Source organism: Prionailurus bengalensis, chromosome B2, assembly GCF_016509475.1.
Source record: "Prionailurus bengalensis isolate Pbe53 chromosome B2, Fcat_Pben_1.1_paternal_pri, whole genome shotgun sequence".
Taxonomy (NCBI): domain Eukaryota; kingdom Metazoa; phylum Chordata; class Mammalia; order Carnivora; family Felidae; genus Prionailurus; species Prionailurus bengalensis.
In genome coordinates this window covers 81,023,042-81,038,852 of record NC_057349.1, presented here as the reverse complement: position 1 = coordinate 81,038,852, position 15,811 = coordinate 81,023,042, and the positions used below count along the sequence as shown (strand labels likewise).

Below are 15,811 nucleotides of genomic sequence, written 5' to 3'. Positions count from 1 at the left end.
GCTTTGGATTCTGTGTCTCCCTCTCTCTCTGCCCCTGCTCTTCTCACGCGCTCTCTCCCTCTCTCTTCAAAATAAATAAACATTAAAAAAATTTTTTTTAAATAAAGGCAGACATTTTACAATAGGTTAGATTTTTATACTAATAAAATCAAATATTTAGCAATAAACTTAAAGACGACTTTCTGAGTACTGAGATTGTCTTGCCCTCTTCATTTCCCCAGATACTTCATTTCCCCCCAGATACTAAACATGTGTTTTGAACATGGTTTGATTTGGGGTTTTTACAGACAGGAAGATATTGTATTCTTGAACTTACATCTCTGATTTTCCTATTTTTGATCCATCCTACTATATGATAGTAGTAAAGTCATTATTTTTTAAAGAACTAAAATCAGAATAATAATCCTCTTCATCTCAGTCTTTTGTTTTAAAGACACAAGATGCCAGTACCTCACTTCAGTGAAAAAAAATTTCTGACCATTGACCTTTCGAATCATTTTTAACTGGTAGGGAGACTTCATTTCAGATACATAAATTTCTAGTTAGAAATTTAAATTTCTAAATTTAAATAAATAAATCTCTAAATTTTTAACTAGACCTTAAAAAGCCTGTGAAGAGTCACTAAAATCCTTAACATGAATGACTAACTGGTTAAAATATTAGTATTAAAATCTAATGATGGAATAGGTTTATTATGGGCAAGCAGGAAATTATGTGCCATAGTGGAATTAACTTTTCCTTAGCATTAAGAGAATTCCTTAATAAATACTCAGCAGTATGGTTCTATAAAAATTTATTATTTATATGTTATTATGTCAGAGAAGGAAAGATGATCTCTTAGACCTTAGAAAATCAGATCATTTGGGATCTTGTATAAGATCAACTATGTTATTAATAGTGGCAATTAAATCCAAATTAAAAAGTCAGCTTTCTGTCTTTACAAACAAAAACACTACTTACAAGTATTTATAGATATTTGGCATGGCTTAGTCAAGTTCATAATTTAATATAAAAAATTAACTGAGTAGCTTTTCTCTGTTTCGTGTAAGATACAACTATGTTTAGCCAAGGGTGTACTCTCTAGTTTTAGCAAGTTTAAATTTAGTGGTGGCAAAAACTCCTCTAAGTCTCACCCCTAGCATTGCCCAACCTAGGACTGTCCAGAACATTAACCAGTACTCAGCAGTGCATGTGCAGAATTCATCATTGTGTGCTTCTCCTCAGAGGTACATAGGGAAATGCTCTTGACAGACTTGATCATTAACATTCAGGTACTGTTAGCTCTTTTTGGGTCTTCAGCCCTCTGGTGAGGGAGGTACTCAACTCGGCCTCCTGACTTCAGCCTAGACTGATCTAGACATACCAGTCACCATGTGGCAGATGTGAACTCATGAAAGTAAAATAAAAATCCTCTTACGTCCCTCTCACTTAACTGCTGTGTTTTTTCTACTTCCTGTGTTCTTCCAACCTTCCAACCCCAGTCTCATTTTTTTCTTTTTGGGACCTAAGATACCACAAAATGCCAATAGTTAGAAATTGTACTTGGGTCCAGAATTCAACTGAAAACTTGTCTTTGGCATTTTTAAATAATTTTTAATATAATTTTAAAAGTTGAGAGTGGTTTAAGCCTTATATTTAATGAAGTTCAGCTTTGCACTGTTTCTAAGAAAAGTATCGATGATCAAGCTAATACAGTAAATTACAGGGAAGAGATACTGGCAAATCCTTTTTCTTTGAAGGCCCCTGATTTAGGAAAAAATTACAAGTGCATACATACATAGTTGAAAAAAATTAATCAGATGTTTTTACTTCAAAAGAGAAGGGATTTCTATGCATTTTCAGAGAAAAGTAAAAAGCATACATCGGTTTAATGCTCACAGCACATAATGAGGGCCTTTGGGTTTCTATTTATAATAGTGGGGATAAAGAAAGACACATACCCAAGAGCAGTTAGTGAGAGAGATGGCTAGACACAGTAGAGGGAGCCACAGAGGGGGGAAACACTCAATGTTTGCAAAGACAGAAGTATAAGACATGGAGCCCATTCCTTGTAATATTATTAGAGTCAGAATACTGGCCCATTAAAAATAAAAATAAACTTAGCATGCTTTATTTAATAAATTTAATAAACTACTATATTTTCAGTGTAAGCTGAGTACTTTAATAGTTAATAACAGTCCTTGGCTTTTTTTTTCCATTCCCTGAATACTGTGAAACACTGATATACTTAATTCTAAAATACATATCAGATACAGGGTATTTATTTAATAAGATACATCAAGTATGAAAGATTTAAAAAATTTTTTTAATGTTTATTTTTGACAGAGAGAGAGAGACAGAGACACAGCATGAGCGGGGCAGGGGCCGAGAGAGAGGGAGACACAGAATCTGAAGCAGGGTCCAGGCTCTGAGCTGTCAGCACAGAGCCCGACGCGGGGCTCGAACCCACAGACCACGAGATCATGACCTGAGCCAAAGTCAGATGCTCAACCGACTGAGCCACCCAGGCGCCCTCAAATATCAAAGATTTAAGAAAGAGTAATAGGAATAGAAGTGTTTTTAAAAGAGTTCAAGACACTTAATTTTTCCTATAAAGTCGGGGGGAAATAATTTTTAAAAAAAAATTTTTTTTAATGTTTATTCATTTTTGAGAGACAGAGAGAGACAGAGCAGTAGTAGTGGAGGTGCAGAGAAAGAGGGAGACACAGAATCCGGAGCAGGCTCCAGGCTCTGAGCTGTCAGCACAGAGCCCGACGCGGGGCTCGAACCCACGATCCGTGAGATCAAGACCTGAGCTGAAGTCAGGTGCTTAACTGACTAAGCCACCCAGGTGCCCCAGGGGGAATGAATGAACGAATGAATGAAGGAAGGAAGGAATGAATGAATGAATTTAGAAAGAGAGAGAGAGAAAGAGAGTGTGAGCAGGGGAGGGTCAAAGAGAGTGAAAGAGAGAATCCAAAGCAGACTCTGCACTATCAGCATGGAGCCCAGTGTGGGGCTCGAACTCACAAACTGCAAAATCATGACTTGAGCCAAAACCAAGAGTCTGACACTTAACCAACTGAGCCACCCAGGTGCCCCAATCAGTTGTAATTTTGTGGAAAATAGTGTTCCATGGGAGCATAGTTTGAAAGTCTTGTTGTGGGTGGGGAAAGAATTGGTGAGGGAAATAACAAATTAAGTGTATTTCTTGTTTAACCATTTCAGGAAACATTTATGATAGTATATATGATTTTAAGGTAGGTAGGACTCTACTAGGCAATATGCTGTTATTTTTCTTTATTGCACTCCGGTATTTAATAAGCATTACTTTTTCAATCGGAAAAACAAACTTTAGAATTTAAATTGCCTGTCCTTTCTAATGTTCCCATTTTATATCAATAACAACAACGACTACAGTAATAGTAACCATCACCACCATGTGTTGACTGCATACCATATGCCAGCATTGCATGGTATTTCTTACATGCATTGTCTTATTTCATCTGATTTAGCTTGGCTTTTAGAGTTACTTGCAAGCACATTCTCAATGGCTTTAAAAAAGGAAACTAGAATATTCATCAGTCAACAATAAATTATTGAGGTTAGTGAACCATCAAACTGTCCTAGTTTTTTATTGCATTGCATACAGTGCCTTACTGTCAGCCTGACCTTGTCTTTATCTATACCACTCTTTCAAGGAGTCACGTGTCAGGAAAAGGGCTGAACAGTTCAGTTGTGTAGCTCATTTACTCTTTCCTAACTGTGGGAAGGCAGCTACTTCTGAAATAAAAAGTCCGTATTACTTCACAGTTATCCTGCCTGCTTCTGGAGGCATAAATGTTAAGCCCATGTGACTCATGCAAGTTATGACAGTTTACCTCTTACGAAATACAAACAAAAGCCGTCCAAACAATTTGGTAAAATCGACTAGTTGTTTGATTTAATCCATTTAACTGTTTCACACAGGACACTGAACTGCAGTTTCCATATACCTAACTGTTCATTATACCTGTGTTTAACATACTCCCATCAAAAACATCTTTCATTTTCTGCAGTGATTCTCATTAGGGGAGGTGGGTTGAGGGTTCACACTAGAATATATATAAATTGAAGGTAATCCATTGGAAGAGAATGTATCTCTTATTTTCCCCCCTTTCTTCGTTAAAGAGCACAAATGTTCAAGGGGTTGACACAGCCTTATAGCAAACTTAGCATGGTCAAGGAAAGAAAGAGATACGAGCTTTGATTAGGTGGGGTCAGTGAAGACCAAATTTTAAAAAGGTCCCATACCACTGTTTTTGTTTTTAATTGAACAAGCATTTGTAAGCTTTAATATTATGTAATTTATAGCCAACTTAAATTGTATGAGAGTATGATTGCATTCTGATTATCTGGTAACTGGATGTTCTGTGTTTACCTTTAAATTCAGAAATAGACTCTTCATTACCAGTAGCAATAACTTTTATTTTATGTGTTGCTTACTTTAGGAACAAAATGCCAATATCTCATGAAGCTTTCTTGCTTTTTGTTTATAATTATTTATGATAGAAAATAAATAAACACATATTTGAATTCCAGATACCAATGGATCGGATAACTCCATCCCAATGGCTTATCTTACACTGGATCACCAACTACAGGTAAAGGAGTAGTTTCTCAGTGACCGTTTTTACTTTTTCCTTATAGAAAAGGTTTAGAGAATCTATCTAGAAAGCTATCTAAGCTAGAGAATCTTTCTAGAATCTACCTAGAAAGTGTTCATATCTTGTCATCGTATATTCATTTATTTATGCTTTTAGTTGGCTTCCCCAAACTTTCTAAATTCAAGTTAAAATAATTCATTCAGTTAAGTTAATCAAGTTTAAAGTTGGCAAAATCATGATCTTAACAGTTGTCTTAAAATACTCTCATATCTTTGTTTAAGGATGCCAAGAATAGCATTTTTGCTCTTTCAGTGCGCTACAATATAAAATTTACTTAGCTCATTTCTACTTAGTAGATTTTGTAATACACTGTCCCGTTCATTGTGACTGAAAATATAAGTAATACACTTAAGTGTCTGCTCATGAGTATGAGAGCCATAAACCCTCTTGGTATAATATGGTTTGGCAACCTGAAATGTAAAACCAGAGGCCAGTGATCACTTTAGTCATGATCCGCTATAACAATGAAAGTGTTAAAACCACAGGTGTGAATTTAAGCTGTGAGTTAACTCTGACAAAAGGACACTGAAATTTTCTAGGCCATGGGTTAACACTTATTTTTAAAAGATCATTGCTTTAGTGCTATAAAAATATATCACAGTCACCATATTAACTCTCAGCTTGATATTGAGATTTGATTTAATTATGTTTTAACTTTCTTTCTTTATTTTCAGCCTCTAGCACCGTGCCCAAACTCCAAAGAATCTATGGCAGTGTTTGAGCAGCATTGTAAAATGGCACAAGAATATATGAAAGTTCAAACAGAAATTGCATTGTTATTACAGAGAAAGTAAGTTGACTGTTATGAATAAAAACATTAGTATTTTGGGTCTAAAATATGTTAAGGTGAAATATTGTTTAAAGACATGAAAACTGTATTAATTTTTAGAATTAATCATTAAGCATGCACTTGACTTCCTTGAATAGCTTGGGGGTTGGGGTTGTGAACTCCCACTCATTCAAAAATCTGCATGTAACTTCCGACTCTGCAAAAACATAACTGCTAATGGCCTATTGTTGACCAGAATCCTTACCAATAACATAAGCAGTCAATTAACATATATTTTATATGTTATGAGTATTATGTACTGTATTCTTACAATAAAGTAAGCTAGAGAAAAGAAAATTTTAAGGAAATCAAAAGGAAGGGGAAATACATTTGCAGTACTATACAAAAATCCACGTATAAGTGGACACATATAGTTCAGACCCATGTTGTTCAACTATATTTGTAATTTGGAGGTTCTACGTATGTTCTGCCTTTCGGTTTGTAGCACCTTTTGGCTATTTTTCTTGCAAAACTAAACCTTTTTGACTACATACATTAAAACTAAGGAAAATAAACTGGTGCTACATAAACATGTTTTATGTTCTAAGAATTTTAAAATTAAAAGCTGTTTAGATTTATAATTATAAAGATTTATTGTTTCCTTGGACATAAGTGAAATAATTTGATTTACTAATGTTCACTTGTGCTTTATCTTAGAAACATTTTGTAGATCTGTTCTCTCCAGGTATCTGTTTAGGAGAATAGAATTACTTTATTTTATACCTGTGAGTGTTTTTCTTGGGAGTTTTATACTCACATGTGTCTAAGAGTTATGGAGGCTGCCTTCCTCGCTTTTTTAAGAACTACAATTCCCATACTCCTTTATTTGAAATTCTTAAAGAAACCCAAAACTTCAGTTTTCTTAAACATGAACGTCATGAAATTTTGTACCTCATGAAATTTTGTACCTCTGAAGCTGAGTTACTGTGGTAACTAAAATGAAGTGCTATATGAAAAATTCATGGCAACTATATGTATATATGGTAATAGGATTCTGTCTATTAATTTTAATCTAAATAAGTGAAAATTTCTTGCTTCCTGGAATAATTTCTTTTTGTACTTCCAAAAAAACAAACAAAAAGTAGCTCCATCGCAATTTATAGTTATAACAATGTAAATGATTTCAATTCAGTACCTTAAAAGCTATATAGGAAATAAATATTAGAGTCTGCAAATTATGGAGCTAACTATAGAACTGTTACTACTTTGTTTAAAAAAAAAAAAAACTTTCTTATTTCACATGTTTAACCTATACTTTTTTCATACTTTATTCATTTGAAAGAGGAGTTCTGAGCTGGAAAAAATAAATGGTGGATTGAGGGAATATGAACACTATGATGGTTTTAATCAATTTTAAATACTTTATTTTTTTTTTTAATGTTTATTCGTTTTTGAGAGAGAGAGCAGAAGCAGGGAGAGACAGAATCCAAAGCAGTCTCCAGGCTCTGAGCTGGACAAGAGTTTGACATGGGTCTCAAACCCACGGACCATGAGATCATGACCTGAGCTGAAGTCAGAAGCTTAACCAGTTGAGCCACCCAGGCACCCCTTGAATACTTTAAAAATGAGAAGTATTACAAGAAAACCATTTGGAGGCTTTTCGTTAGTTATTCAGTTATATCCAGTAACTTCGCTATAGGAGCTAATATTGAACATCTCCCAAATAAAAGGGGGCTTAAAAAAGTTTATCAGGCTATGAAAGTCTCTAAGGGTCATTCCTGAAAATGTTCTTAAAAGTGAATAACTCATTTGAAAGTGATACTTTGTATTGCTCTCACTGTTTTAAAATAAGAAACAGATTTAAGTTGATAGCATCTATTTTAATTAGCTTGCAAATGTTGTATTAGCCCCCACTTGGCACTGTGGTTAAATAAAACTGACTTCAAAACATGAATAAAAGTTCATGAGTGTAAAAGTGGAATGTGAATGGTAAAAACATCATGTTATTTTCCTGTGGTCAGAGCCCTTCCCCAGCCTTTTTCTTCCTACACAAAAAGGATAGCAGATAAAATTTTCTAAAACTTTATACCATTTTATCTGTATTCACTAATTAAGTAGAGTTACTTATTAAAATAAAAGGATTATGGTGTTTGTATGGGTAAACCAGAAGAGTGGATGCTAGTCTCCATTCTAGCCCACAGTTACATTTGCATGGTGTCCCTGAGATGCATAATGACAGAGCCAGAATAAAAGTTCTAATTAGTTGAGCTCATTGGTTATTAGTGTATAAATTTTTTCTATCGTGTATCTTTTACTATATTTTATTATGTGGTATTTGTTTTTAGGCAAGAACTAGTTGCAGAACTGGACCAGGATGAAAAGGACCAGCAAAATACATCTCGTCTGGTACAGGAACATAAAAAGCTTTTAGATGAAAACAAAAGCCTTTCTACTTACTACCAGCAATGTAAAAAACAACTAGAAGTCATCAGAAGCCAGCAGCAAAAACGACAAGGCACTTCATGATTCTCTGGGACCTTCAAATTTTAAAATATGCAAAGAAAGACTTTTTTTTTTAAGGAAAGAAAAGCCCTTCTAATGACAATTCGTGAGTGTTAGCTTTTGGGCGTGTTCTGAATGCCAACTGCCTATATTTGCTGCATTTTGTTTCATCGTTTATTTTCTTTTTCTCATGGTGGACATGCAGTTCAACTGTCTCCTTGCATAACATGGGGGCATCTGTGACTTGAATAAGCAGCAGTTCTCAACTTCAAAACAGATGCAGTGAACCATGGCTATATATGCATGCTCATTGTGTGAAGGCTAGCCTAACAAAACGGGGTATCAAACTAGCTGCTATGTGCAAACATCGCCTTTTTTCGAGGTGGAACCTCAAGAATGATTTTGTTCTTGTATCTCATCTCAAAAAACAAATAATTTTTTTTTTCCAAAAGATGGTATATACCAAGTTAAAGACAGGGTATTATAAAATCTAGAATAATCAGTGGTACATTATAGAAATGCAGAACCTTTAGAGATAGTTCCAAAGTGAGGGCTCTGATGCCAGCATCCTTCAATCAGTACTGAACTTAGTTCCATCCATAAAATATTTAAAGGTAAGTGGCGGCTGCTGTATTTAATAAAAGCATATTTCATTGGACTGAAATTATGATACATTGAACAAAATGGAACCCTTTTTTATAAGATATAAAGATTTTTAATTCTGTGATTGTATGTGTGTTGAGACTGTAAAGACTTTATGACTCTAATATTAATATCTCCTAAATGAAATTAAAAGGTAAATGAACACGATCCAGCTTAAATGATCATTCCTTCCTGCAATGATTATTGGATTGTTGTAGTGTATATTTGAAAAACTAAAGAGAAATGATGGAAAATGGAAATAATTGCTCCAACTAAAAGGCTTGGGCTTAGATTTCTTTTATGATACCAAAAGAGTAAAAAATTAAAAAAAACCTGGCAAATCAGGAGAAGTTTAGTAAGGAAGTTAAAGAAGGAAATATAAATTCATCAAGTATACTCTTTATCAACATTGGAATAATTAATTTTTCCTTATAAGCCCATCCTAGAATGCCTGCTGCCTTTCAACACTTTTAAGGGAATTTCAACACTTATAAAGAGAAAATTTATATTGTTAACAATAACTTTGCTACCGTAAACTTTGAAAATAAAAGTAATAAAAAAACTTCATTGAAATAATAGACTATATAAGCTCTATTTTTTCAGTTGGTATTAAAATAAATCACATTTTGATACCAGTACAAGGTGTCTTTTAAATAAGGATGTCATCAACCTCATTTTTATAGCATTAATGTTTTATGAAGAGAAAATTAAAAATGAAAGCATAATTTCTGTGATTATTAGAATTATATCATGATTGTATTGTAGTTCTGCTCTGTTTCAGATAAGCAAGTTGATCTAAGAAGTTATCAAAACTATTCTTAAAAAATGCTAAAGCAGGTAACTTTTTCTTCTGTTACTTTTTTTCCTCCTTCCACTGAGTTTTATAATGTATTCCTGTGTATACAAGCAATAAAGGTAAAGGACAGTTTGTACTAAACTGTGTCATTTTTAGCTTCCTCAAAATCTATTATTAGAAAGTTTCCAGTAAATAAATGTCTACCATTGCTTGATTTAAATGAAAGAAAGGTTATCGTTCCCAAATAATTTGATTACCTAGCTGAAAGTGATACTGGTCTCAACACATTAATAGTAAAATAAAATTGGCACAGAAAATACCTGTAGACTAAGGAAGAGTATAACTCCTAGCATTGCTGCTTGTTACATACATGTGTCACTTCACCAAGAGGGACCTAGTCAGTGTTTAGAGACTTTTCTGATTATCTCAGAGCACAAGACATTCAAGTGTGGATGCTAATGCTTGACTTCAGATTTTATTTTAGTCATTAATGTGTTTTTACTATATATCATATATACATAAAGGGAAAATTTATTATTGTTACATGTAATCACTTCATAAAAGTCTCAAGTAGGAAAACGAAAGAAAATAGTAGTGTTACGTCATGGTACCAAGTACAAAAACAGGCTCTTGAACACTTGCTTGTTTGTTTACAGTAAGTTCCTGGGGGTTCTCAAACAGTAATTGTCCTAGACACTGAGTGCAGCTCAGCCTACATGGTTTGTAAGTAGTTGTGTTGCAAAGCTCATACTTTTTAAGTCCTGATTATCCCTGATGGGATAAAAGTGCAGCAGGGATAATTAAAATCCACAGCTAGTTTTATCAGCATCCTCACCCATTAAACCCCCAAACAGAGACTAATAAGGAGCCAAAATTTTTATTGATTCTGGTTTTACCTTTCACTCTAACCCTCATTTTTGGGTGGAAATAGCAAAAAGACAAGCAAGTGGCTCAAAGGCCCCCCTCTAAGAAATTCAGAATCTCGAACAATACCTAATTATATTTTATTCTCCAGGGAAAGAAAACAAAGTCTAGAGAGAAATACTCAGCAGTAAAAGTAACTTTTCTGAGTCAAATGAAAATCAGTTAAGACTTGACTTTATAGCAGCACCACATAGTAAAGAGATTTGTTTAAAAGTTGTTTACAAATGTTTGACTCTTTTTGCTAAAGCATTTTGGAGTATTTATTGTCTTTTTTTTCTCCAAGCTTCTTTTATGTTCCTAGTTTCCGCTCCTGCCTGTAGCCAGAGATGATAGGTTTTGCCTGTGAAACTTTTTTCTTTCTGTTAAGTGTATGGTTTTCAGCAGTCAACTCCTCTTCAAATGGTAGGAAGTCCCACTTGTATCATTCAAAACATTTTATGTAAAACCATGTAATGCAGAAATCCTTGTGCATACTGTATAATTGAAGGAAGCTTTCTAGATTATTTTTGTTTGTAATAAAATTCAGATTGTTATTCTAAACTTGTTTACAAAAAATGGTTAATGATTTATATCAGCAAATAAGCTGTGAGGTGTTCTGCTCTGCAATATGTTTACCTCACACAAAGTCAAATAAAAACTGAGTAGTGAGTATTCTTACAGTACTCAACACTGTTGTAACATAATCATGATTTTTGAGAAGCTAGATGATTGGCCATTTAACATAATCTATCTAACCATTCAAAGTTTTTGTTAAATGGGTGCTCTTCACAATTCATTAAATCATGATTTATATGAGGTATAAATGGCATATACATTACTGAGTGATTCTTCTCATTAGGAAACTGGTTTCCTGTAGTATATCTAAGTTACATTAAGCATTTCATTCCATTATCTAGCTACTAACCCCCCAACCAGCACCTGTGTGCACATACACACATTCTTATAAACTCGATCTTCATTTTAGTAAATCAGCTCATTGATTCACTTATTTCTTTAACAGATATTTATTGAGCATGTATTATAAGTGAAGCCCATATGGCTAATGCCAAGTTACATGTTCTCTTTAGTCACATGGTAGTTCGATTGTACTCCCATTTCACAGATGGAAAAAGGGCTCCTAAATGCTAAGACTTGTGCCTGAGTCTGCTTTTCCCCCGTCAGCTGTTTTAGGCAGAATCTCATGCAAGGGGACTCTGTAGCCACTATAAGCCCATGATGTGAAGAAGAGCATGGGAAAATTTGTAAACTGAGTAGCAAATGGTCAGTGGGGGAAGGGGGAATTTGAGGTAACTTGCAGGCACAGAGGCTTTGTGACCACTCTATAGATCACAACAAAACCAACACTTTATTTTTTTTTAAGTTTATTGATTTATTTTGAGAGACGGAGCACAAGCAGGGGAGAGGCAGAGAGAGAGGGGGAAGGAAAATCCCAAGCAGGCTCTATACTGTCAGTGCAGAGCCCGACACAGGGCTCCATCCCACAAACCATGAGATCATAACCTGAGCCGAAACCAACAGTCAGACGCTTAACAGACTGAGCCACCCAGGTCCTCTAGCCAGCACTTTTAAACCCAAGTCTGTGCTCTATACCACTTTGCCGTAACTTAAAACTTGCTGAGTGCTTCAGTTTCCACATTATTTATTCAATGTGGTGGGGTGTCGTCACTCTTTCACTCCCCTCAGCTGAAAGACCTGCTAAAAGTGGAAGTACAACTAATGATATTGTGAGGTTTGGTCTAGAAAGATTTGTTCTCTGCTCTTAGGAAAGGCTTAATTCAGGCTTTTCCATTTTTGGTTTGTTTTGTATTTTTGTTTTTACCTCTTTGTTCTTTGTCTTTTAATTGGGATATAATATTTACACACTAAACTGCATCCACTTAATGAGTGCAGTTTACTGAGTTTTGACATGTGTATACACTTGGGAGTCCATCCAACAAGCAAGATACTGAACATTTCCTTCCCGCCTCCCCAGGGTCTCCCATGCCCCTTTGTAGTCCTTGCCTCCCTCCACTCTATGCCCTAAGCCCCAGACCCTGATGTGCTTTCTAACAGTATAAATTTGTTTGCATTTTCTAGTTACATTAATGAAATCATTCAATATGTATTCTTTTTAAGCTTTTTTTCCTCCTCTTGAACAGTTGTTTTAATTCCTTTGACAGGAAATTTTAATTAAACCACTTATAGTGATACTTGAAAACCTTTCAGTATCAGTCTTCAAGAGAAAACATAGGTTTTAAGAGGCTGTAGATGTGTCCATTGTGGCCAGCTTGATTGTGCATTGTTGTCAGGTTCTGAAACATTTAAGATTGCTTTATTTTTGTTTTTAGGGAACCTTAACACTTTGCTTACAAAATCCCTTGCATTGTTTGGTAAAGTAAGCCCGTTTATCTCTGTATTTGGGTGTTAGAAATGCAACATGGACATGGACAGTAGCACATTAGTAGGTTCATGGTAGTTTTCAGGAAATAGTCGTTGGTCAGTGTCACTTTCAAAAAAATCCTGCTTTTCATTTTTATTTAGATTGCAGCTGCTTTTTTGCTTGTTCAAAAACCTGGGAGACAGTATTCTAACTGAACAAAACAGTCTTTGGTAAAAAGTATTTGATAGGGATCTCTCATACTGATGCTCTCTGTGGTCCTGTGTACTATTGTGGTGCCCATGGGAATAACTAAGATGACATTGGTAGATCATGTACTGCTTACTGCCGGGACCTGTGTTCCTTTTCCATCAGTAATGAGTAACTGCTCTCAGAGCTTCTCATCCCTGCCATGAGGTCCCACCAAAACTGAGTTTGTTGAAATGACCTGCCCTTGATGTCAGTTTTTTCAGTGAAATCATTTCCAAGTAATGAAATGCATTTTTTATCCTGTAATTTAATGGTCATGATATCTTATAGATGCCACATAGCATCACGATAATTGCTTTGAGTACACCAGAAATCTTCTGAAAAGCAAAAGTCATCTGCAAAATGCAGTTGCTTCTCAGACTTACTGTTTCTCTTTGTGGAATCTCTTCTTCAGTTATTAAAGGAATGACTACATTAATCATTGATAACTTTACCAAATTCAAATTAGAGAATGAAGAAACCTAAAAACGGGTGTAATTTTTTGTGGTTGAAGAAAAAATGCTGATATTCCCTCATACACCTTTTTGACTTTTAATCCATTTCCTGCAAAGATACTTACCTAAATATCCATATGTCATGAGCATATTACTTGCAAAAATCAGTACCACTTGTTTCTTTTGCATATACCATGAGAACCTTTTAACAGATATCATTTAAGGATTGGAAACATATCTTTATTCTGTAAGGCACATATGCAGTTTATAATTTATATGCTCACAAACAATCTATTTCCATACAGTAGGGCTAATATATACTAGTACATTGTTGGACAATAGTCTTAACTTCAAAATTCATACTAAAACTCATGTCTGACCACATTAATTCTGTCCTCCCATTCATGATTCCACATTTTATGTATAGGAGACTTGAGGAAGTGGTACCAAGTTCCTAGACCTAAGCTGAATATTTCTTCCCTTTTCACTTTTTTTTTTTTCAGCAATATCAGAAAATTCCCCAGTCTTGGTGCTGCTGCATGTAGCCTATGATTCATAATGACATAAATTTGGATGCTGCCCAAAATAATGGCTTCTATGATAGTTTTGCTCATCTGCATCCTGGCCAAAGAGGAGAGGGAAAGGGCAAGAGCAGCAAAGGTTCAGGTCACTTATGGTCACATCCATTTGCCAGAATTTAATCACACACCTTAACCCTACCCTCTTTGAGGCCTGAAATGTCTGTATGAATGGGCAGCTGTGTGCCTAACTGGAAGGGGGGAATTCAGTTACAAACGAAGGATCAAAAAGATTTAGAGGACAATGAGTAGCTTTCTTCACACTCTTGGAAAGGAAAATAGACCACTGCCTCCCCCATTTTCTCTGCCCCTGTTCTCCACAATAAAAATGGAAATAGGAAAAGCTGGCCCCTCACAAGAATGGACATTAATGTCAAAACCCAATCAATATGGTGTATAATACTTAAAGATTTCCCTATATTTACAGTTGATACAGCTTAGAAAAATAAAACTTCAGAGGCGCCTGGGGGGCTTAGTCGGTTAAGCACCAACTTCAGCTCAGGTCATGATCTCGCAGTTTGTGTGTTCAACCCCTGTGTCAGGCTCTGTGCTGACAGCTTGGATCCTGGACCCTGTTTTATATTCTCTCTCTCTCTCTCTCTCTCTCTCCCCGCCCCCCCGCTCGCTCTCTCTCTCAAAAATAAAAATTAAAAAAATAATATGTTTAAAGAAAAATAAAACTTCAAAATGTGAAGTTAGAGCACTTTAGTTAGAACACTGGTTGGAAATCAGACTTGAAGTAATTTAGATATTCAGTAATGACAATCCACCTTAGAAAAGAAACTTTATATCTCGAATGAAAGAAGTAATAGAAACTTTGGTAGAACAAATTATGAGAAAACAAAATTAGCCATATTATGAGGAAAAAATTTTTAAACTTGGAGGTATCATAAAGAAAGTAACTAACACTTACTAAGTGTATACTATGTTTTAGGCATTTTGTAAATGTTACTCTTGCTTTAGAAATAAAGTGATGAACAGAGATGTTTAAAACTTGCCCAGCTAGTAAATGATGGGCTGCAGTTCAAACCCAGGTCTTCTTAGCTTCAAGGCTCACAAAAATCTCATTTTAATAGTTTAGAACTTGGAATACATTTTCTTATAGACCTAATAAAGGGGAGGAAAACTAGGTTCCTAAGCATATTTATAAAAGTCTGGTCTTTAATGGAAATGAAATCATAATGCCATTGAATGGAACAATTCCAACAAAGACTATGAGAGAAAATACTAAAGTGACATGGTGGTTGTCTTCAGGTATTGACATTGTGGTAATTTTTTTCCTTTTAAGAGTTCTTTACCTTTTTATTGTTTTCTGCATAGTAAAAATTAAAACCAGGAGGACAAAGCCTTACACAAACCATGTTTCTTTGGCAGGAACTCAGGGCCCTTTGCCATGGGCACAACCATTGGAGCCCTTGCATGAATCCTACAGGGGCAGGAACTTCCCTTCCCACTACTGGCCCCAACCTGGATCCCTGCAGGTAGGGGTGGACCCAAAGGGAGTGATTCCAAAGGTTGTCCCATGGATTTGGTGAAGATGAAGCATAGTGTCAACAAGAGGAGTAAAAAAATAAATAAATCAGAACTTTAATGGCTTTAAGTTTATTGTTGTTGTTATTATTATTATTATTATTATTATTATTATCATTATTTTATCAATGCACATTCTAGGGGCCCCAACCTTCGAAATTCTGCTTCACAATGACAGGTTATCATTCAGGGATATAAACTTTTATCCAGTTCCTGAAGTGATTCTGTTACACCAACAGATTTGAGAATTACCTATACCATAGAGTGGATAGAAGGGGTATTGCCATCGTCAGCTTTCTAGATTCTAACCCATCTAGTGTTGTGA

The 15,811-nt window shown here is 35.1% G+C and overlaps 1 protein-coding gene and 1 non-coding gene across 10 annotated transcripts in view; one reads left to right on the top strand and one right to left on the bottom strand.

The window, feature by feature from the left end:
• Positions 1-15,551, top strand: part of MAP3K7 (mitogen-activated protein kinase kinase kinase 7) — an 85,910-nt gene extending 70,359 nt beyond the window's left edge. For 2 of the 9 annotated variants that reach the window (XR_006298998.1, XR_006298995.1), the window contains 5 exons: positions 4,561-4,622; positions 5,360-5,475; positions 7,800-8,570; positions 9,380-9,435; positions 10,602-10,858. Coding sequence is in view for 2 of the 9 variants with exons in the window: in XM_043591950.1 (XP_043447885.1) it covers positions 4,561-4,622; positions 5,360-5,475; positions 7,800-7,980 (359 nt within the window). In the remaining 7 variants the exon portion in view is untranslated. Of the gene's footprint in view, positions 1-4,560; positions 4,623-5,359; positions 5,476-7,799; positions 10,859-15,330 lie in introns of those variants that run through there. The other 7 variants (XR_006298997.1, XR_006298994.1, XM_043591950.1 and 4 more) reach the window with 5 other exon arrangements.
• On the bottom strand, positions 2,425-2,509 carry TRNAQ-UUG. The gene has a single exon. It is a non-coding gene; the product is annotated as a tRNA-Gln (tRNA).
• Positions 15,552-15,811: the final 260 nt, after the last annotated feature.